Here is a 22,505-nt window from a genome sequence, read left to right as displayed (position 1 = left end):
ATCAATTGGTTGCCTCTCATAGGCTCCCCAGCAGGGGATCTAAGTCAAAACCTGGCCCTCACTGGGAACGGAACCTGCAACATTTCAGTCAGTGTACAGGACCATGCTCCAATCAACTGAGCCCCACTGGCCAGGGCCATTTTTTCCTTCTGAAAATCCAAATGTGCCTTTTGCTTTGATTTGGACATAAACAAAACTTTCAGTATATAAATATAATAGCCTCACTTACTATGATGACCTTAATAGATCATTGAAATTGATCAATAACTGGAAAATTCAACAAAATGTGACTATCTGTGATTTAATTATTAAGACAAATGTTTTGAACTCTCATTTACAGTTTTACTTATAGACAAGTAGTTGCAGTACATTAAATTATTCTATGCCTCAGTTTCCCAATCTGCCAATAGGACAGAAATCATTCCTGATTCCTGATTTTTAGCTCCACAGAATCAGCACTAGTAACACCAATGCTGTGCTTTAAGATTAATGAAGTAAAGTTCTCTATATAAAACTAAGCATAGAAAATTAAGGTTCCATCTAAATACTGATTTTAAGCAACAAGGGATATAAGACAATTATTAGGTGTCCAACTAAAACCAAAGCCAAATCAAAGAAAACTAGTAAATTAAAAGTTCATTACTGGTTGGTAATCACTTTGGAAAAATTCTGGAACACCTGTCCATTGCCAGTAACCCACACATGGGCCACGCCTTACCTTGTTTTCTGCATAAGCAAGCCAGCGGCTCCCAAGGGCAATGGGGTTCATGTTGGGCCCTGGACAAGGATAGCAGCCTGAAAAATTTCAAAAACCAATATTGAGAAATTTCTTAATAAATTTTGTTGATACACCATATCCTGATGCCACTGAAACAGACAAAACAAATGCTTTCATTTTTTTCAAGTTGCACACAAAATCCCCGTAATAGTAGCTATTATTTTAATAGATTAGGTTCTTTATTTTCTCCTATACAGTTTCCCTTTGGTTTTGACTTTTTTCAAATAAGAAACAAATCTGGGAGGAACTGGTAATAACTTTTTGTAAAAGAACAAAACAAAACAACCCCCCCACCATTTTACACAGCTATTCATACAACAAGAGAAAAGCTAAGAAGAAACATTTCAAGTTCATAAGTCTACAACTTCATGAGTCAAGCAATAATGTTTGGAAAGGAAAGAGGAAGCATACAGTTGGTTCAGGACTTTAAGGATAAATGATAAGGAAGACAAACACCTAAAAAGAAATGAAGATACTATGGGGGCGAGGATGTGGGGGAACAAGAATTTAAGTATGGGGTCAAAGAGAAGTAATCCACAAAAGGTGCATCATTAAAAAGATGTCAGGGAATTATTTACATAATCCTACAATTAACATTAACCACTCAAGTGAATTTTTCTTGTCTTCAGCCTAGCGAATAACAAAATAGTAGAAAGGAATATTTTGAGGTTTTTTTCATTTCAGCAAGGACAAATCACATATCCCTGACAGTGAAAACCAGCCATGCATGGAAACACCAATGCCCTCTTCTTGAACTCTGCTAACCAAGAAATACAAAATTTAGTCAAGTAAGTGATGTCTGCCATCCTAGAGGCGCTTATCGCCCCTCTCACATGCCAATAAAGTCTCTTCAGGTTATATATCACCTTCATCTATCAACTACACAAAGCAATACTCACTGTCTCACAAAGCTGCTTTTTATTTTAATTTTTTTTCAGTTACAACTGACATTCAGTATGATTTCGTGTTGGATTCCGGTGTATGTCACAGTGGCTAGACTATCATATACTTCACAAAGTATGCCCCCTGATATTTCCTGAAGCCAACTGGCACCATACATAGCTATTATAATAATTTTTACTATATTTCCTATGCTGTAGTGTATGCCCTTGTGGCTAGTTTGTAACTACCAATCTGTATTTCTCAGTCCTTTCACCTTTTTACCCACTCCCTCCCTTAACACTCCTCCCCTCTGACAACCAGCAGTGTTCTCTGTATCTATGAGTCTGTTTCTGTTTTCACAAAACTGCTTTTTAAGGGGACTTAGTTGAAAGACACTGCAAAATCAAAGAACGTAAAAAGTCTAAACTAAAGGACTCCTGGTTTATCATTCCAAAATCTGGTTAATATTCTCACAAATGTGCTTCTCTAAAATGTACGCTAGAGGATCAAACTGAGGTTACCTATTTCTTAGTTTAAATCCCAATTTGGATTGTAAATTTATATAATCATGAGCCAAAGATTTTACAGCAATGCCCTTTCTTCCCATGGGAAAAAATTAGCCAAATTACACGAACTACCTGAACATAGTAGCAAAAACCGTATTTCTAAATTGCAAACTACACTGCCCACACATATACACTACCTAGCAGGAAGCCTCAGTATGTGTTATTGATCCTAAAAGGAATAATCAATGTATGATAGTTCATTCAAAAGCACATTTATTAATAAAAAGAAAATATTTAACTACTTTGACATATACTCTCAAAAATAAAAACAACTTTATGTTCCGTGATATATTTATGACTTTTTCTATCTCACTCCCACTTGATCAGAGAGATGTACGGTCAATGACTTGTGGGGGTTTTTTTTTGTTCTAGGCAGTGGAGATTCCACTGCCTAGAACAATGCCTGAAAAAAAATAGGTTAATAAGATATTTGAACTAAACCATGTACCTAAAGCATTTTTACAAGGCATTGGCAAATAAAAAGTCATCTACAAAAGAACATTTTTCAAATATTCAAATTATGTGCTCAGCTGAAAGCCAGATATTTTATTTGAAAGTCATATTTAATAGAAATCTTCCTTCAACATATATTACATGGTTCCCTGAATTCAGACAGCCTTGAATGGCAGTGGTCATCACTTTGAAATTTGGGTATTGCTGTGCTCACAACACTGAAGAAGCCACACTGATGCTGCTTTCACTACACAGCAGTTGTCATATTACCTCCTGCACCCGCCATCTATTCTGAGTTTTCATTTTTAAAGAAGAATAAAATACTTATTACAAAAAAGATAATGAACCTAAGAGAAAGTCCACATGCCGTGTCAAAAAAATAATAACTAAAAATAAGATGAGCTTTATAATTTTGCATATTGTTTAAAAAACTTTTTTTTATTTCATGGTCTGAAGGGGTATCTTTGTGATATTTTGGGTTTTTGGAAAATTGACCTCTGGGTAACTGGGATATTACTATATCCACTCAGTGTTGATTATGGCCAAACACACAGGACAAAGGCCCACTAAAATACTTCAAAATCAAAGAACGCAAAAGGCCTAACCTACAGGACTGCTGGTTTATCATCCCATAAGAATCTAGTTAATATTTTCACAAATATGTTTCTCTAAAATGTACACTAGAGGATCAAACTAAGGTTATCAGTATTTAGATAACATATCATTATACTCCCATTGAGTAAACTAATCTTACATTCATATAAAAATGTACATATATATACATTCCACAGATGTGGACTTATATTCCACAGATATTTTCAGAGCTAGAGAAATGATTAGTATACATATGGTCTATAAAGCCCTGGCTGGTGTAGCTCAGTGGATTGAGCACGGGCCTTTGAAGCAAAGGGTCACCGGTTCGATTCCCAGTCAGGGCACACGCCTGGGTTGCAGGCCAATTCCCAGCAGGGGCCACATGAGAGGCAACCACACATTGATGTTTCTCTCCCACTCTTTCTCCTTCCCTTCCCCTCTCTCTAAAAATTAATAAATAAAATATTTGAAAAAAACTTTTAAAATTAAAAAATATATATGGTCTATAAGAAAGTTCCCCCTTTTTTTACAGGAACTAGTATAAAGGACACATGGACAACAACTAAAGGGGGTGGAAATGGGAGGGAGGAGGGGAGCACGGTCAGGGGTGGGCTGGGATGAGAGTAAAAGACAGAATACTATACTTGAAAAATAATTAAAGAAAAAAAAAGTTCCCTCTTTAAATATTGTGGAGAAAACAAACAAACAAACAAAAAAAAGAATAAATACTTGTATACTATGGCATTATTTAAAAGGTAGTTAATCTCCTGAACTTTAAAGTCAATATAATCTAATTCTCAATTCTGATAACTATTTTGTCTCACTAGATCCTAATAAATAATAAATACATTCTCCTTTCTCAAATAAAAGGATACTATGTAAAAATATAGTTAACAATTTTTCATTTTACTTTTTGAGTCAATGTTTTTAGAAATCAGTGGCTTCAAGAATTACAGTGTATTGGAATAAAAGCAAATTGTTTTTGTGCTCTTCTAAAAACATTCTACAGCTGGAATCAGCAGAACATCAGCCACTCAGCACTGTCCCAACTTTATAAGCATGACTCCTTTAAAGATTAACTGCTGCCTCCAGCTAAACTTTGAAAACAAGTGAAGAGAAAAAAACCCAAACCACTCTAATACGCAGACTAATTCTAATATGTTTATAATGTGTGTGAACAAAGTAAAAGACAACACACATGAGGCTGATACAATTTAGATGGCATCCTCCTAGAACCTTGTCCAAGTGGAGAGTTGACTTGAACTCATTTTGAAAAACCAAGGATTTAACTATTCTCATAACACGGCCTTATTTTTCTTGGTAAGAACAACTCAAAAGATTTCAGACCGTTTTGAAAAGAAAAGAAAACAGATGTCTGAATTTAAGATCAACCGACTTTCAACAAGGGTACCAAAACATGTCAATGGGAAAAAAATAGTCTGTTCAACAATGACGATGGGTCAAAAGGATATCCACGTGCAAAAAAATTATACTGAACTTTGATCTCACACAGTATACAAAAATTAACTCTAAGGCCCTGGCTAGATAGTTCCGCTGGATAAAGAGTTGTCCCAATACACCAAGGTTGCAGGTTTGATATCCAAAGAGAAAACTTACAAGAATCAACCAATGAATGTATCAATGAGGGGAACAACAAATCAGTGTTTCTCTCCCTCTCCCTCTAAAATCAATCAATCAATACATTTTTTAAAATTAACTATAAATGTATCAAAGTCTTAGAAAGCCAAATTTATTACCCTCTTATAACAAAATATAGTGGCAGATATCTATAACCTTATGTTAGACAATGCTTTCTTAGATATGGCTTCAAAAATAACAAGTGATAAAAGAAAAAATAGATAAATTGGACTTCATCCAAACTAATCTTATGTGCCTCAAAGGACACCACCCAGAAAGAAAAAAGACAATTCTACAAAACCACTTCTTATTTTATACTGATATATGAGGGAGGACCCCAAAACAACTGGAATTATCTTCTGGAGGGCAGGTGCCTTATAGTACAGGCTTCTCCCCACCCCCACCCCCGGTGAGTGACCCATCTGTATCAGTGTACCAGCTGGCATGGTTGTGAGAGGCTACGTTCGGCTTCAGTGAATTTTTTTTCTGAAGATTCTTTCAATGCATTTGCCATTTGATGATGGGTAATTTACAAGTGCACCCTTCATACTGCACTGAGAATTCAGCAGTTTTTGACCAAAATCAACATGACCCTGATTCCCTCCCTACTCACCCAATCTCAACCTGAGCAACCCAATGTGAAAGAGGTAAAACAAAAAACAGGAAAAGCACTAAACAGGCATCAAAAAATCAACTAGTTCAACACCTGTTTTGAGCAGGTGTTTTGAAAAAAAAAAAACACATCTCAATAGGTGTATTGTATCAAATGGAGAGTACTTTGAAGGTAACTGAAGTTTAAGTGTGAAGAACAAATACACAATTTTTTATAAATAAATTCAGGGTTTGGGGGGTACCCCCCTCATATTATATGAAATCTAGAAAAGACTACGAACATGCTCTACTGAAAGACATATAAGCACAAAAAAATATGCAACACTTCAGAGATTTGTTTGACCATCTTACAACTGATTAATGACCTTCCTAAAGTTCCATGACCTTTTATTCATTTTTATTTTATTTTTCATGTTTATGAAACATCATGAATTAAAGAGTACTGCCATTTTAAGGCTGAATGGGTGAGAAGGAGGGACAGTGGATAAGAAATTCATAAGTCAATTCACTACACACATTTACCAAGTGTCCACGAGTATCAGGCACCTGCCCAGGCTGTGAAACCATGGCAGCCTTGTATACAAATTGTATACTAATTGGTAACCAAAAGAACATTGTATACAAATGGGTAACCAAAAGAACAGGAATAGATTTGACTTTTAACTTGACCTGGGCTTAGATCTCACTCACATTAACCTTCCAAACCCTTTTTTAAAAATTTACAAATTTGTTTCTAAATATAAGAAGCCTCCTCTTCTGAAAATTAAAAATAATTTTGCATTTTAAATGTCCTTTAAAACAATCCCTTACATTTCTTATTCATCATTAACATAGATGAATAATACATACTAATACTAAGAAATAACATTAGGACTATAAGGTATTTCTTTTCCTTCTTAAAGTAAAAACGGGAAATGGAAAGAGTTACTTACTTACTGTACAATCCCTTGGTCTCTCTGGAGACTTCATATCTACCTTTCAATTTAAGCACAGTGAAAATGACTGCTAATGACATCTATCAGTCTTTGTCTTTTGTTTCTTAAGTATACATGGGTTTGGATTTCCACATCAGACAGCTGCTCAAGGCCACCTTTTCTGTACAGCCAAATACAAAGGTGTCTCCTTTCTCATCATATTGGCTGCATTCCCTTCCAAGTTATCTATCAGCTCCCTTTACCTGATCCTTCTACCCTTTGGCACAAATTCCCAAGATGCCTTCTCTGATGGGCACAGCTGTCTCTACTAATTTTACAGTCCTGATTCATACGTAACTAAGGTACTCACAATTGGATTACACAAGAGTTTTTAAAAGTATTTTAGAAATTAAATGCATGTTAGTACATAATCAAAACAATATCCACGGAACAGATTTGAGAATTCAGAAACAAACCTATATGTATATGGGCAACTGATTTTCAACAATGGATCCAAAAACACACAAAGGTGAAAAGAAAGCCTCTTCAATAAATGGTCCTGGGAAAATTGGAAAGCCACATGTAAAAGAATGAAACTAGACCGCTCTTTGTCCCCGTATGCAAAAATTAACTCAAAACGGATCAAAGTCCTAAAAACTGGCCTGAAACAATACAACATATAGAAGAAAAGGTGGGTACTAAACTTACAGATCTGGGTCTCAGAGAAGACTATAAATTTGACCCCCCAGAAACAAGGAAAATAAAAGTAAAAATAAATAAATGAGTGGGATTACATCAAACCAGAAAGGTTCTTCAGCAAAAGAAACCACCAACAAAACACAAAGAAAACCAACAAAAGAGGAGAGAAAATTTGCAAACAATACTCCAGGGACTACTATCCAAAATATATAAAGAACTCACACAACTCAACAACAAGAAATTAAGTACTCCAATTAAAAAATGGACACAGGACCTGAACAGACATTTTTCCAAAGTCAACAAACAAGTTGGACAGGATGTGAAGAAAAAAGAACTCTCGTGTGCTGCCGGTGGGACTGTAAACTGGTGCAGCCACTAGGAAAAACAGTGTGGCAGTTCCTCAAAAAATTAAACTAGAACTTCCATAAGACTCAGCAATTCTACTTCTGGGCACTTATTTTTAATTTTTTTTAACTTCTTTTTTTCCAGATTTTATTTATTTTTAGAGAGCGAGGATGGGAAAGAGAAAGAGAGAGAGAGAAACAGCTCTATGTGGTTGCCTCTCGCGTGCCCTCAGTGGGAAGCTGGTCCTCAACCCAAGCATGTGCCCTGACTGGGGATTGAACTGGCTATCCTTTGGTTCACAGGTGGGTACTCAATCCACTGAGTCACACCAGCCAGGGCTGAACATTAATTTTTTAAAAAATGAAAACATTAATCTGAAAAGGTATGCAACCTATGTTCACTGCAGCATTATTTACCATGGCTAAGTAAGACATGGAAGCCGCATCGGTGCCCATCAGCAGATGAATGGATAAAGATAATGTGATGCACACACACATGATAGAATATTACTTAGCCATAAAAGCAATAAAATCTTGTCATCTGTGACAACACTGATATTATGCTAAGTGAAATAAGAGAAAGACAAATACCATATAATTTCACTTATATGTAGAATTTTTAAAAAACAGACTGAGAGATACAGAGAAAAAACTGATAGCTGATAGAGTAAAAGGGAGGAGAAAATGGATGGAATAGGTGAAGAGGAATAAGAGGTACAAACCTCCAGTTATAAAATGATTAAGTCAGAGGGATGTAATGTACAGCACAGGAAATAGAGTCAATAATTTTGTACATATTTTGTACAGCGGGTTAATAGATATCATGGCAATCAACATCAGAAGTTATATAAATGTTGAATCACTATTTCTATACCTGAAACTAACATAACATTGTATGTCAACTATACTTTTTAAAAAATTAATTAAAGCAATTTAATAAAAATAATGCCTTAATGGGTCAGTGTTGATATAATCCAAATTTTGGTAGATTTCCTCAAATTGCCGCCTATAGAGTTAGTTTATGCCAGCTTATACTCTCCCCAACAGGAGATGAGAAACCTGTGAAACCAATCACAGCACAATGCACTGCAAACAGGTGCGATTTTCCAGGAGATGCAGCAATATGATCGGGGATTCCCTGGTCACAACGAAACTGAGATCTGTTCTGTTCCAACAGAACTCTGTGTGAGCACATATGTACCAACTCTGGAAAACCTACTGTAGCTTCAACAGTGAGTTGTGGAGGTTAAAACATAAAAAACAAGAGTGAAAACTACTGTTTTATTACACTATAGTATTATAAACTTCAGACTTTGTTCCAAATCAATTCCTGCTGGAATTTCCATTCTTCTGGCCTTTCCCACCAATCCTAGACTAGCCAGTTTTCCTTAAAACAACAACAACAGCAACAAAAACCCTCAATCCCTCTCTCTCCCTGCATGTGTGTTTAGATCCAGATTCCATGCTTAGTTTTGAACTTTGGGGCAACAGCAGAAGTAATGGGATGTGGGTGAAAGGAGGAGGGAAAGAGCCACACTCACACATTTCATCCATTTTCAAATGTCTCATGCAAGACAGTTACAGTTACCTTAAGCGTGTTATGAAAATTAATCAACTGTTCTGAAAGTACGACACGGTTCTATGAACCTAAGTTAACCACAGCAACTCAAGGAAAATATATATGAAGAAACTGAGGCAGTATTGTACAAGGCTTGCTTAGCAATATGTAGGAAATGTGGTTTGAAATAAAACACTATAAAATTAGAAATTAGAGTACTGAAGAAGACATCCACAGAAACAAAGAAATATAATAATTTAATACTATGAAAATGATGTTATGATTACAATTAGTTTGCTGATTCTACCAAGTAAATGCTATAAACTCAAATGCTTATGATAGAAAATATATCAAGTTGGTACATACTTGTGACAAAAAATTTTTTTGTGAAAGTACAGCTATCAAAGGCAGCGATTTTCTCCTGCAATACTACAACGAGGATCCTAAAATTAGAGAGAAAGACACATAAAAGAAAACATGAGTGTGAAATTCTATAAATTGGATCATAAAAAGGTAAATCATCTAGATTCAAACAAGTGTCTATCATCACAACTTTAAAAAATCAAGACAGACGTTAGAGGAAGAAAAGTGACAGAACAAACTACACCTTCACTCGTTATAAGTCAAATAAATCTATCTTCATTAAGAATGGATGAGGTCAACAAACTGCTGGCTCAAAGTCATAGAATTATACATAAAATGGATTTATATAACTTGCCACTTAAAGTCATCATTGAATTTCTCAACACAAAAGCAAGAGAAAGAAAACTCAGACAAATATAGTTCTGCGTAAATGAGTCATTTCTGATAGACTCAATATATTAAAATTTAATGAGACTCTGTATAAACCATATTTCTCCCAGAGCCCAAGATTTATAAATAATTAGGAAAATAATTTAGTTATAAATATTTTTAAAAACTGAAATTCCTAAAATACATCCCAGGTAAAGTTATCTTACAAAGATTTTAGTGTACTACTCTATGCAAGTCACTAATATAATAGCCAAATAACAGTTATTTTTTAAATCAAAGATAATTATTGTTAAATATTTAGCATATTCATAGTGTATTTTTCAAAATTGGAGGGAAGTAAATCTGAGTAACATCACACTAATGATGAAGTATAAAAGTTATACTTAACATGTATGTTTTATTAATCCTTAACACAATTAATAGCCCATAAATGATTCTGTCATGGCACTTAGTATAAGAAACCAACCAATCATCAGACTGAGGTTAAAAGGCTTAAGGAATCCATAATAAGAAAGTGAAAAACTCAAATAAAGGAAAACGCAGAAAAGACAAATCAGAGATTAAAAGTTTTTATATAATCCAGTAGCCCCTCCCCAAAACATAGTAACACACAAAATTATTTCCAGCAGGAAGGTTTAATTATGAATATTGGTAAGTTCAAAAGACTGATTTGTAAACAAAATGCAAACTTAACCAGGAAAAGACCTGACAAATCAAATTTGACTTTTTTTTTAAGAGTGACTTATTTAACCCTGGCTGGTGTGGCTCAGTGGATTGAGCACCAGAGTCAGGGCACATGTCTGGATTGCAGGCCAGGCCCCCAGTAGGGGGCATGCAAGAGGCAATCACACATTAATGTTTCTTTCCCTCTCTCCCTTCCTTTCTCTCTAAAAATAAATAAATAAAATCTTTAAGGAAAAAAAAAGAGTGACTCATTTATTTATTATTAGAGGGCAGAGAGGGAGGAACAGAAGGGGAGAAACATCAATGTATGGTTGCCTCTCAACTGCCCCCTACTGGGGACCTGGCCCACAACCCAGGCATGCGCCCTAATTGGGAATCGAACCAACGACCCTTTGGTTCCCAGGCCGGCACTCAATCCACTGAGCCACACCAGCCAGGGCTCAAATTTGAATTTTTATGAAGCAAAATCTAAGCAGTATTCTTAAATCCACATGATACCTTTTCCCCTAACCTTCATCCCATTTGAATTTACACAATTTCTAATGTAAAAGTCAATTCTAAAAAATTACATATGTATCCAAATCAAGAGGTGTTTTTGTTAGAACATATCCTCATGTAGTTTTTCTTTAAAAAAAATACAAGTAAAATATGAACCTTTGCAACATCAACCAAATATCCTAGAATTTCATTTCTACTTTTCACTGATGACATTTCATAGTCTTATACCACTCTCCTATCTTCTGTTAACTCCTACCGAGAAGTTTCAGAATCATTAGTTACTTATAATGAGCACACTGTCTATGAAAAGTCAACCATTTTAATTTTCAAGAGCATTTATATTTGTTAAAATATTAATACATTTATTATTTCATGGCCAAAATTTTTAAACATAAACACAGAACTACTTGTAAGAAAAATCATCCCTGACTATTTTCACATGCATCACCCAGAAACACAGCACTGGCAACAAGGGGAGAGTGGAGAAAAACCCAATTCTCTCCTTCATATTCTTTGTAGCAGTTTCTTAGGATAATGTGAGAAATATCCTTTTAAAAATTTAACTTCACTTTTTTCTTTTTTTCTAGCGTATTTATGTTTCTATAATACAAACAAATATTTGTACTTATCTCCCTTTTGAATGTGTTCAAGTTTCTCTCTGGCTAAAGAAAAACAGGTAACTCATGCCATGACACACAAAAAGAAGAGTCTTCAGTACAGTTTTCCTGGTTCAATATACCATCTGCTGGACTCAACTATTCGACAGTGATGCCTTCAAATAATTTACTATCTCACTGGATAACAACATTATTCTAGCAATATTTCTCCTATTTCCTATAATTTTGAGTGATATTACTGAACTTTAAATATGTATAATAATTTGACCTTCACTATGAATTATATACTATAACAGAATACCTTTTCTTTGTCCGGTTTCAATTCAAATGTCTGGATACATTTATCACTAGCATTAAAGCGTATGTGCTTGTTAGTTTGTATTTATCAGGTATGTCTAACCTTCCAATTAAGTTCAACCTTTCTGAGTCAATGTTTGAAATACCCCTTTTAAAATCTAACCTGAGACCCCTGCTGGTGTGGCTCAGTGAACTGAGTGCCAGCCTGGGAACTGAATGGTCGTTGGTTTGATTCCCAGTCAGGGCACATGCCTGCGTTGCAGACCAAGTCCCCATTTGGAGGCATGCTGTTTTTCTCACTCTCTTTCCCCTACCCTTCCTCTCTCTGAAAAAATAAATAAATAAAATCTTAAAAAAAAAAATCTAACCTGGGGCTTCATTATAAAATTTACTTTATATTGACATAACATAAAATATTTTATTTTCAATGTTCTACACGTTTGCTTTCCAATGTAATGAAAGAATTACAGTTTGCACTGACACCACTCTAGGGGTTCAGTTTAAATGTATAAGTAAAGTGTTAACTAATAGAAGATTCTTAATGTCCCTTTCTCCTTCCATGTGTTGTACTTACATAAAGTAATTCTTCATTATTACTAGGTCAGGTAGAAACTCAACCAAGGTCTGAAAATTTTCTTAGAGAATCCTACCCATTTCCTGTGTTAGCTCAATTGTAGTCTTAAGGAATGAGGAAAAAAGCATATTTTGTAGTTCAGATATCCTTTGTTTTGGTAAATGCTAAAAGGAAAATTATATTAATATCATAAACCAATAAACACAGAGACACACATTATATTTAAAAATTACATAATCATATACATAAATCATTTCTCATAACCTTTGCATGTTTTGCTCAGATACTTTCTATTCTTTTCCATTTCATTTTTAAAACTCTGGTTATGATTCACCAAATTTAATTCACAATTCAATAATGGGTCAAGACTGGAGATTTGAAAATATTCATTAAGAAATCTTTTTTTTTAAAGAAATCTTAAGAGCTACTCCATTTAGCACAATTCAGAAGATGTTCTTGCAACTTTTTTAAAATAAATCAAAGATAGTCAATGATATCGGCAGAGCTCTACATGCTCAGGAGGTATGTTAGCTTGCATAAGAAACACATGAAAAACGCTTACCGTTTGTTACAATGAAGGTCGTAGATAGGAGTTTTAAACTGGATGGACTTGACCATCTCCCCGGTACGAAGCGAATACAGATCCACACAACAGTAAGGTGGGCTAGTACTAAAAAAATAAAAAAGAAATAAAAATGCCATTATTTTCCAAAAGGTGGGATGGCCAGTAAACTAATACTTTCTCATGAAAATAATCTGAAAACTTCTTACAATAAGAAAATTAACTTGAGTTGTTTAAAAAAGATAATATATCCCAGTCAACTCATTTAGGAATGCAAAATTAGAGAAAGAAAAACTAGTAAAACTCATTCACTAAACTACTACTATGGAAAAGGGTCTTGGCTGGTGTGGCTCAGTAGATTGAGCACCAGTCTGCAAACCAAAGATTTGCTGGTTTGATTCCCAGTCAGGGCGCATGACTGGGTTGCAGGCCAGGTCCCCATCTGAGAGTGCACAAGAGGCAACCACATACTGACGCTTCTCTCCCACTCTTCCTCCTTCCCTTTCTCTGAAAATAAATAAGTAATTTTTTTTTTAAAAAAAGGAAAATCCTAAGATTATAATAAAGCAGAAAAGACTTGATAAATTAAAAGCCTATTCATTAATCTGATAAAGGTTAACAACCTTAAAACTAACAAACAAAAAACTAGCAATTATTCATAATGGTAAAATACTGAAAGCTCTAACCCTAAAATCAAGAACTAGGCAAGAATACTTATTATTGCCACTTCAATTCCACATAGTTTGGAAGGTCCTGAACATACAGCACAACAAGAAATTACTACAAGGAAGAAATAAAACTGTTGTTATTTGCTGATAACCTGATGGTGTTAAGTAAAAACCCAATTCCATAAACCACAAGAATTAGAAATAATATATTAATTAACCAAGGTCACTAGATATAATAGCACTCATATTTTTATAAATCAAGCATAAACAGTTACAAAATGAAAACTTAAAACAATATCATGTATTGAATATATTAATGCCCTGAATACCCTGGAATAAATCTAAGGAAAATTTCAATACATTTACACAAAAAAAAGAATGAAACGAGACCAAAATAAATGGAAGTATATAATACCATAGGATGACAGACTTTCTAAACTAATAGAGTTCAACCCTAATTAAAAATCTACCAAGAATGAGACCTTATTTGAATATGTATATGGATATGCATTCCATTGAAGGCATATTGCAATGGTATAGTTATTAAGATACTGTTTTTTGACACTAGAACAGAGACATTACTGTTTGCATTTTTAGGAATTAGAAAAAGAGCAAGTAAAACCCAATGGAAATAGAATTTGCAAATTCTATCGACCATTTAAGCAAAAAAAGTTTAGACAGCCTACACAAATTCTTTCAGAAGGTAGGAAAGGAGGCACTCTCCAACTCATTTTATGAGGCCACTAACCCCTGAAAACTAAACAAATACTTCATAAGAAACTACAGATAAATTTTGAAAGCCCTACATCTCATGAATATACATAAAAATTCCTCAACAAAATACAAGTCAAATTCAACAATGCAAAACTGGATTAGGTTTCTCCCAGGAATGGAAGGTTGTTAATAGAAGAGAACTTCTTTAACCTGATGAAGGGCTTCTATAAAAAACCCAGATGCAAGAGTAAACACTTTCCCCAAAAGATTATGAACAAAGTAAAACTGAATTGTCACCTGTTTTCATCCTATTCAACAATGAAAGGCTAATTTTACAATTTTTGTGAAAAGATGCAAATCATGATCAGGGACTTTATATGTATGGGACTTACTGAGCTATAGTGATTAAGGTTGCATAAGATATCACCTCAAATCTGTTAAATATCTATTATCAAAAAATTAAAAATAAAAATGGAATTGCCTATGACCCAAGAATTTCATTCTGAGTATATAACCAAGAAACACAAAACACTAAGGCAAAAGAACATATGCATTCCTATGTTCACAGTAGCGTTATTTAGAAGATTTAGAAAAAAACCCATGTGCCCATCAATAGACAGGTAAAAAAGCTGTGGTAGATGTAATGCAATGGAATATTACTTGCCCATAAAAAAGAATGAAATCTTACAATTTGCAATAGCTTGGGTGACCTAGAGGCTATTATGCTAAGTAAAATATGTCAGTCAAAAAAGACAAACACCAGCCCTGGATGGTGTAGCCCAGTGCATTGACCATCACCTGAGAACCAAAATGTCACTGGTTCAATTCCCAGTCAGGATACATGCCTGGATTGCAGGCTGGGTCCCAGTTAGGGGTGTGCAAGAGGCAACCGATCAATCTATTTCTCATGCATTGATATTTCTCCCCTCTCTCCTTTCCTTCCCCTCTCTCTAAAAGTAAATTAATTAAAATCTTTTTAAATGATTTTTAAAAAGACAAAGACCATATGAGTTCACTTACATGTGAAATCTAAAGAATAATACACCTGTAAATGAATAAACCAAATAGAAACACACTCACAGACACAAAGAACAGACTGATGGTTGCCATAGAAGAGGGTATTTGGGGAACTAGATGAAAAAGGCAAAGAGCTTGATAAGTACAGATTGCTATTTTCAAAAGAGTCATGGGAATGTAAAGTACAGTATAGGAAATATACTCAGTAATATTGTAATAACTATGTATGGTGCCAAGTGGGCACCAGAACTATAGGGGAACACTTTGTAAAGTATATGATTGTCCAACCACTATGTTGTACACCTGAAACAATACAAAATAATACTGAATGTAAACTGTAATTGAAATTTTATTAATTAAAATAAAAAGAATAAAAAACACATTCTGGCCCTGGATGGGTATCTCAGTTGGTTACAACATTGTCCTGATACGCCATGGTTGCAGATTCGATCCCCAGTCAGGGCACATACACCAATCAAACAATGACTACATAAGTAAGTGAAACAACAAATCATCGTTTCTCTCTAAAATCAATAAATTTAAAATTTTTTTAAATAAATAAATGTTGGCGAGAATGTGGAGAAAAGGGAACCCTTGTGCACTGTTAGTAAGAATGTAAATTGGTGCAGCCACTATGGAAAGCAGTATGATGGTTCCTCAAATATTTTTTAATTTGTTATTTATAATAAGAAACACAGCTAAATATTAATAATTAAATGAATGGATAAATACATTGTGACATATTGATGCAACAGACTACTACTCAGCAATTTAAAAGAACAAATTATCCATATGACAACACAGATTAAGATGACCTCAGAACCATTATGAAGTATTAAAAAAGGCCAGACAGAAAAGTTTACATACTGTATGAGTCCAGTGAAAAGGTAGAAAGGCAAAACTGTAATAGGAAGCATATTAGTGGTTGCCAGAGTCCAGGGAAGGAGGGAGAAATAGGGAACAAAGGGGCATGAGAAACTTTAGGGAGTAACAGAAATGTAGCTTTGTCTTGATTATATTGGGTACTTATACAACTGTATACAATTGCCAGTAAAACCTGAACTCCAATCTCTAAAATTAAGACAAGGCAAAAATTCTTTTATTAATGTGCCCAACTAATTAAACCAGTCAGTCCTCTGCTGAGAAGCAAAGAGTTAATAATGAATGAAATTTAACATTTTGTTAGACCAGCTGGGAAGGAAAAAACGTCACCTTCAATTAGCAGCTCATTACAGTTACTGGTACACTAGAAACTTGAATTCTCATCATTTCACTGGCATCCATACAAGGTCACAACTGAGATTCTTCCTGCGGAAAGCCTTCAACAGAAGTACACAAAACAAATGCAATGACGGCTGTTTATAGAGTTGACTGAACAAGACGTGACAGAACTAAAAACTCTACTTATATGTGGGGGAAAAAAACCTCGTATTCAAAGCCTAATAGAAAAAGACAATTCTTTAAAATAAGAGTTTTCAGTAAGTCACACATTCATAAAGGAGTCACACTATCAGCCAATAACACAATTCTGTATACGCCTGACATATCCTTTTGTTCTCTACTTTCTCTCTTTTTAAAAGCCTTGACCATTTCCCGGGGACACAGCAAGACAATCTTAATTTTCCTCATGGGTAGGCTGATGAGAAAGCTCTCCGTACAATCGGCAGTGGACATGCCCCGCGACAGGAACGGTACGTGCTCTACCAAAACATACAGACACAAAATAAGCTTTTACTCTGTACTGTAGTATCCACTAAACAGGAACACAAGAAAATAAGACAACTGAACGTACATATCAGAGGAGCAGAATGAAGAAAATGAAAACATCAATTGGTAAATTCAGAAAAGTTACAGTGCATAAGATCAACATGCATAAACCAGCAATTATCAATCCAAGAGAGAAACTGAGAAAACAGTTTCATGTACAATTGCAATGCATACTCTATTAAAATTTTCACAAAAATTCTTGCAGATGTGAAAAGTAAATGGAATTTCAAAGAGCGCCAAACAAAGCAACATTAATCAAAACACGTTGATACTGACATAACATTAGACAAATGAACCAGAAATAAACTCATACATCATATAATGATATAAAAAACTAATTCTTGAAAAAGTTACTTAGCACATTAAATGGGAAAAGAATAGTATATTTCAGGTAATGGTGCTAAAAACTGGAAGTCCAAGTGCAAAAGAATGAAGTTGGACTCCTATTTTACATCATATGTAACAACTCAAAATAGATTAAAGACCTAAATATAAGAGCTAAAACTATAAAACTCAGAAAAAATATAGGGGTACATCCTTATAATCTTGGATTTGACAATACTCTTAAATATGACACCAAAAGCAAAAGCAACAAAAAGAAAAACAGATAAATTGAACTGTATCATTTTAAAACTTTTGTGAATCATAAGGTATTATCAAAAAAGAAACAAATTAAAAAATATAAAATATTTGCAAATCAAATATCAAATAAGGGTCTAGAACCTACGATATTTTGAGAACTCTAAATATTCAAGAACAAGAAAACAACCCAATTAAAAGATAAGCAATGGACATGTGAATAGACCTCTCCCCATACATATACAAAGGGACAACAAGCACATGAAAAGATGTTCAATATCATTAGTCATTAGGAAAATGCAAATCAAAACCACAATGAGTCACATTTCACAACCAGTAGGTTGGTCACAATAAAACCACTAAAAAAGAGCAAGTGCTGGCAAAGACATAGAGAAAGTAGGACTCCAGTCCCTTGCTGGTGGGAATGTAAATGGTGCAGCTGCTGCACCATTCCTCCCAAAGCTAAACACAGAATTACCATACGGCCCAGTAATTCCACTCCTGGGAGCATGAGTACAGTGGTAGACAATGGCAGTGAGGCGAGGAGAGTAGGGAGAACAGCAAGGAGAGTACAAAAGTGGGAGAGTCACAGAGGGTAAAATTCTGTAGAGTATGTGAAATATTGGGAAATAGAGGGAAAGTAATTGGAACTAGCTATGGTCAGGATTCTAAGTAGAAAGTTGAAAAGAATTGTTTTAACACATTTTGTATTTTCTGTCATCACACAGGCAGGCAGTATTTCGACCCCAGAAGTTACCACCAGAGTCATAGGGGCCCATACTACTACATACGGTACATTATGTAGTATCCTTACTACGTCAATGATTAACAGTTTCCTAATGGCTTTACCTAATGCATCATGGTTTCCACTATCATAAATCTAAAATTCTCTTGCAATCAAAAGCTCTTCTATTACAAAAAGCTATTATCCAATGATCTGTTATTAAAGAGTGATTAGGATATACCTATTGCTCCTTTCTGTTACACGACCGTAATGATCAGAGAACTGGTTCAAAAGTTGAAAAGCATACATTGGAACATTTAAGCCACTGGCAGTTGTTTAATGTCTCATAATTATTTATAAACAAAGGTTTACTGAAGAAAACACACTTAAAGAAGAATGTACACATCGAAGGCAAACACCCTGCTCAATTCTCATAAGGTAGACAGACATATGTAACTCCACCCAGGTGGAATAAACCATTTCCAGTACCTCAGAAATAAGTGCTCCTCACACCCCCTTGAATTCGCTCGTCCCCACCCCCACTAAAGTCATCACTGGAGATTCCTTGGAAGCCTGATCAAGTGAGCAGCCCTGTGAGGGAAGCCCCCATGCTGAGGAGTGGACAGGGCCTCCAACGCATGGCCAGCAGAACACAAGGGCCCTCGGGCCCACATCTGCAAAGAAACGAACCCAATTTAGAAGTGGATTCTCTCCCAATCAAGCCTACAGATAAAATCCTAATCAGACTGAGGCCTCGAGAGCAGCCTTGTAAGACCCTGAGCTCAGAACCCAGTTAAACTGTGCCGGGACTGCTGAAGCACAGAAGCTGAGAAAACAAACGTCTGTGGTCCTAAGACACTAAGACTGTCCTAGTTTGTTTCACAGGTATAGATAGATAAGCAAAACACACCGGCCCCCTCTTTGCACACAATGATCTTTAGAATCAAGTGCAATTCCAAAGACCAGAAGGATTTTTTAATGGAAAAATAAAACGTTGTCCTTCTGCCACTGTAGTACTTCAAAATAACATCAGGTTACACTGTAACTAAAATTAGGATTTACTCTTATTTTAATCTATCAAATTAATTTATATCCATAAAGTAATATTTGGACTACTATGTTAAGCCTACACACTTTTAAGTAATCTGTAAATTTTTACCAGTATAAACTATTCTGAAACAAATCTGAGTTCTGTTTTTCAGATTTTTCTGTAGTACACTAAATTAAACTACTGAAAAACCAAAAAAACTACTGAACACATTTTATTTTTTAAAAGATTTTATTTATTTATTTTTAGAGAAAGTGGAAGGGAAGAAAGAGAGGGAGAGAAACATCAATGTGTGATTGCCTCTCGCGTGCCCCCTACTACGAACCTGGCCCCCAACCCAGGCATGTGTCCTGACTGGGAATCGAACCAGTGACCCCTTGGTTCACAGGCCCAAGCTCAATCCACTGAGCCACACCATCCAGGGTTAAGTATTTTAAATCAAATAAGTTATCTTAATTCTTGTAAGTTATATCAGTAATTTGTTCTTAATGAATTGAGGTTACGCAGTTAAAAAGTCTGACCAAATGCATATAACTGCAACATTCGGTTGAGTGATCATAGAACTCTGAATCCATTACCTCAGAGTTGTTTTATATAAATACAAATAATACTATACATGTGGAGCACGTGGGGAAATATTCTGACAGTCTATTCCATATCCAACAATTACTACTTAAAAGTCAACAATACAATGAGGTCAATCCAAATGAACCAGTAAAGAAATATGAATTGGAACAGAAATTAAGATTTTTAGGATATATAGTTCAGTATTGCTAGTGAAATACATGTTTACATGTTAAAATAATCCATTTTTTATGTCAAAACTAGGTTATTAGCATCTAGAAAAGGATACAAGACCTCAGTATCATGAGCCTTTTCAGGAAAGTTAGTATGATGTTGAGTAATTTAGTATTTTTAAAATACATAAAATGATAATGGACCTTACGCTTTATCTTTTAAATTTAAACACCACCTAAAAATGGTATATTAGGTAGCTATAATCTCTTATGCTTTATGGGGGAAAAAAGAGTTACAAAGAATACAATATTAAATTAAACTCCTATACTCAAATGTATCAATCTCTACCAAAAACACTTACATTTTGAATCTCAAAGTCTACTTTTAATTTTTATAATATGTCTTTTCTTTACATTCATGTATTTTATTAGAATCATAGCCATTTCTTACTCTGGACAATGTTTTCAAAATAATTTTTTTATAATGAAATACAACGAGCATCATGTTAAAGCAATGTGAAATATGGCTTTTAAGATTTGAAAATTCTAAACATTAATACCATTTTCCTTTACAAAGACTTTTATTATTTTTATTCATGATATTTAACAGATTGAACTAAAATTAAGAAAAGTGGAACAAAGTATTTGAGAAAGTGACATTTTCCAAGAATGTGCATGTATAAGTGAAACACAAAATAGCAAAGACATTTTAAATCTACCACAAATTGCAAGAAGCATGGAAACACTTATTTTTAAATGGGAAAAAGCTGCACAACCTTCAACATGTGTTACTGAATCTAATCCCTTAACTATAAGAGGAAAAATTTTGATAGAATTACATTATTTGTATTCTTATTCAGCTCCTAAAGAACAAAAGCCACTTGGTTGCATTTTTTATTAAGTCGTTAAAAAGAATAAGAAAAGAAAATGGAAACTTAACCATATTAAAAGCTAAATTTGTGATTAGCCTAGTTAATAATACTTTTCTTCTGCAAAGTTCTGAATAAACACTGTGTAATTAAACCTTCCAACACGCCCACAGGTCAAGAGAGTGGCAGGAGTGAAGCCTTTACTTGGGGACATAACCACGCAGGAAGGAGTACCATCCCACATGAAAACAGGAGGTAACGTTAAAACTGGGGTTGGAATCGGATGTTCATCACTAGGAATGCTCATCTCACACAGTTCATAACGGGCAGCTGAAGACATACTACATTAGATTTTTAAAAATAAGTTCCTATTATTTGCACTCAAATACAAAGATGAGTTAGAAATACTCTACCTTTAAGGGGAATTCAAAATAACTACTTATTTTTTAAAGGACAAAATACAAAATTATAATACAAGGAAATACGTTTAATATATCACAGTGAAAAACAAAGGCAGTGGAAATTCAAATTATAGAAGATGTGTAACAGGGGACAAAAAACCAGATAACTCCATATATCCATGCCATTAACAAATACAGCACTTAAAACTTTATTAGGAAAATTTTTCAAAAATTTTGTTGGAGACATCAGCAAACTATGTCCCAAACCCAAACCCCATTGCTAGTTGCACTGGGACAGAAACACACCCACTTATTTCTTGATTATCTGTGGCTGAGTTGAGTAGTCGCCACAGAAATTAAGCATCACTGACCCCTGATGTATATATAGCCTTACACTGTCCTTCTCAGGGGCTGTGAGGGAATATGAGCTGAACCTGAGTTCCTGAAATACAAGAACTCTACACTGATGTATCATGGGATTAACTCTTCTGATTTCTGACATGTCCTCCCTTGCATTACTCTGCCTCTCATGTTTGGGAACTATGCAAATGTTCTAATTTTCTTCCCATTTTGCTGAAGCTCTCATCTTACTCCGTTTTCTCTCTATTCACCTTTCAGTGCTTCTAATTTCTTATTCAATTCTGTGATGTATTTATGGGCTTTTCCCATCTATTTCTTCCCACAGGTTTGTTCTCTTCTATTAGATCACCCACTCTTCCCTGAATTCTTATTATTTATTTTGTGCTCTTCCTTCATGAAGAAAATTGGTTTATTAAATTATCAAAAAATTATTGTGAAATATTTGCTTACAACTATCCACTGTTCCGTAACAATAGTATGCAGCTGATTGTTCTTTCCTTACCAATAACACCTCACTGAGTTAGGTTTTCCATTTGTCCATTTCATATTTCATCTACGTTTTCAAAAATAAAGTTGTCCATACTATTGCTTATTATCC

General features: G+C 34.6%; 1 protein-coding gene across 10 annotated transcripts in view; it reads right to left on the bottom strand.

Moving 5' to 3' along the window:
- Positions 1–22,505, bottom strand: part of BCAS3 (BCAS3 microtubule associated cell migration factor) — a 493,516-nt gene that overhangs the window by 374,192 nt on the left and 96,819 nt on the right. For all 10 annotated transcript variants that reach the window (XM_053655011.1, XM_053655008.1, XM_053655033.1 and 7 more), the window contains exons 8-10: positions 13,024–13,131; positions 9,405–9,481; positions 719–795 (exon numbers count right to left, since the gene is read on the bottom strand). In XM_053655011.1, the coding sequence (XP_053510986.1) occupies positions 719–795; positions 9,405–9,481; positions 13,024–13,131 (262 nt within the window). The remainder of the gene's footprint in view (positions 1–718; positions 796–9,404; positions 9,482–13,023; positions 13,132–22,505) is intronic.

This window comes from Artibeus jamaicensis, unplaced genomic scaffold (assembly GCF_021234435.1).
Source record: "Artibeus jamaicensis isolate MK-2021 breed Jamaican fruit bat unplaced genomic scaffold, CSHL_Jam_final contig_1998, whole genome shotgun sequence".
NCBI classification, from domain to species: Eukaryota; Metazoa; Chordata; class Mammalia; order Chiroptera; family Phyllostomidae; genus Artibeus; species Artibeus jamaicensis.
This window is presented reverse-complemented; position numbering and strand designations above follow the sequence as displayed.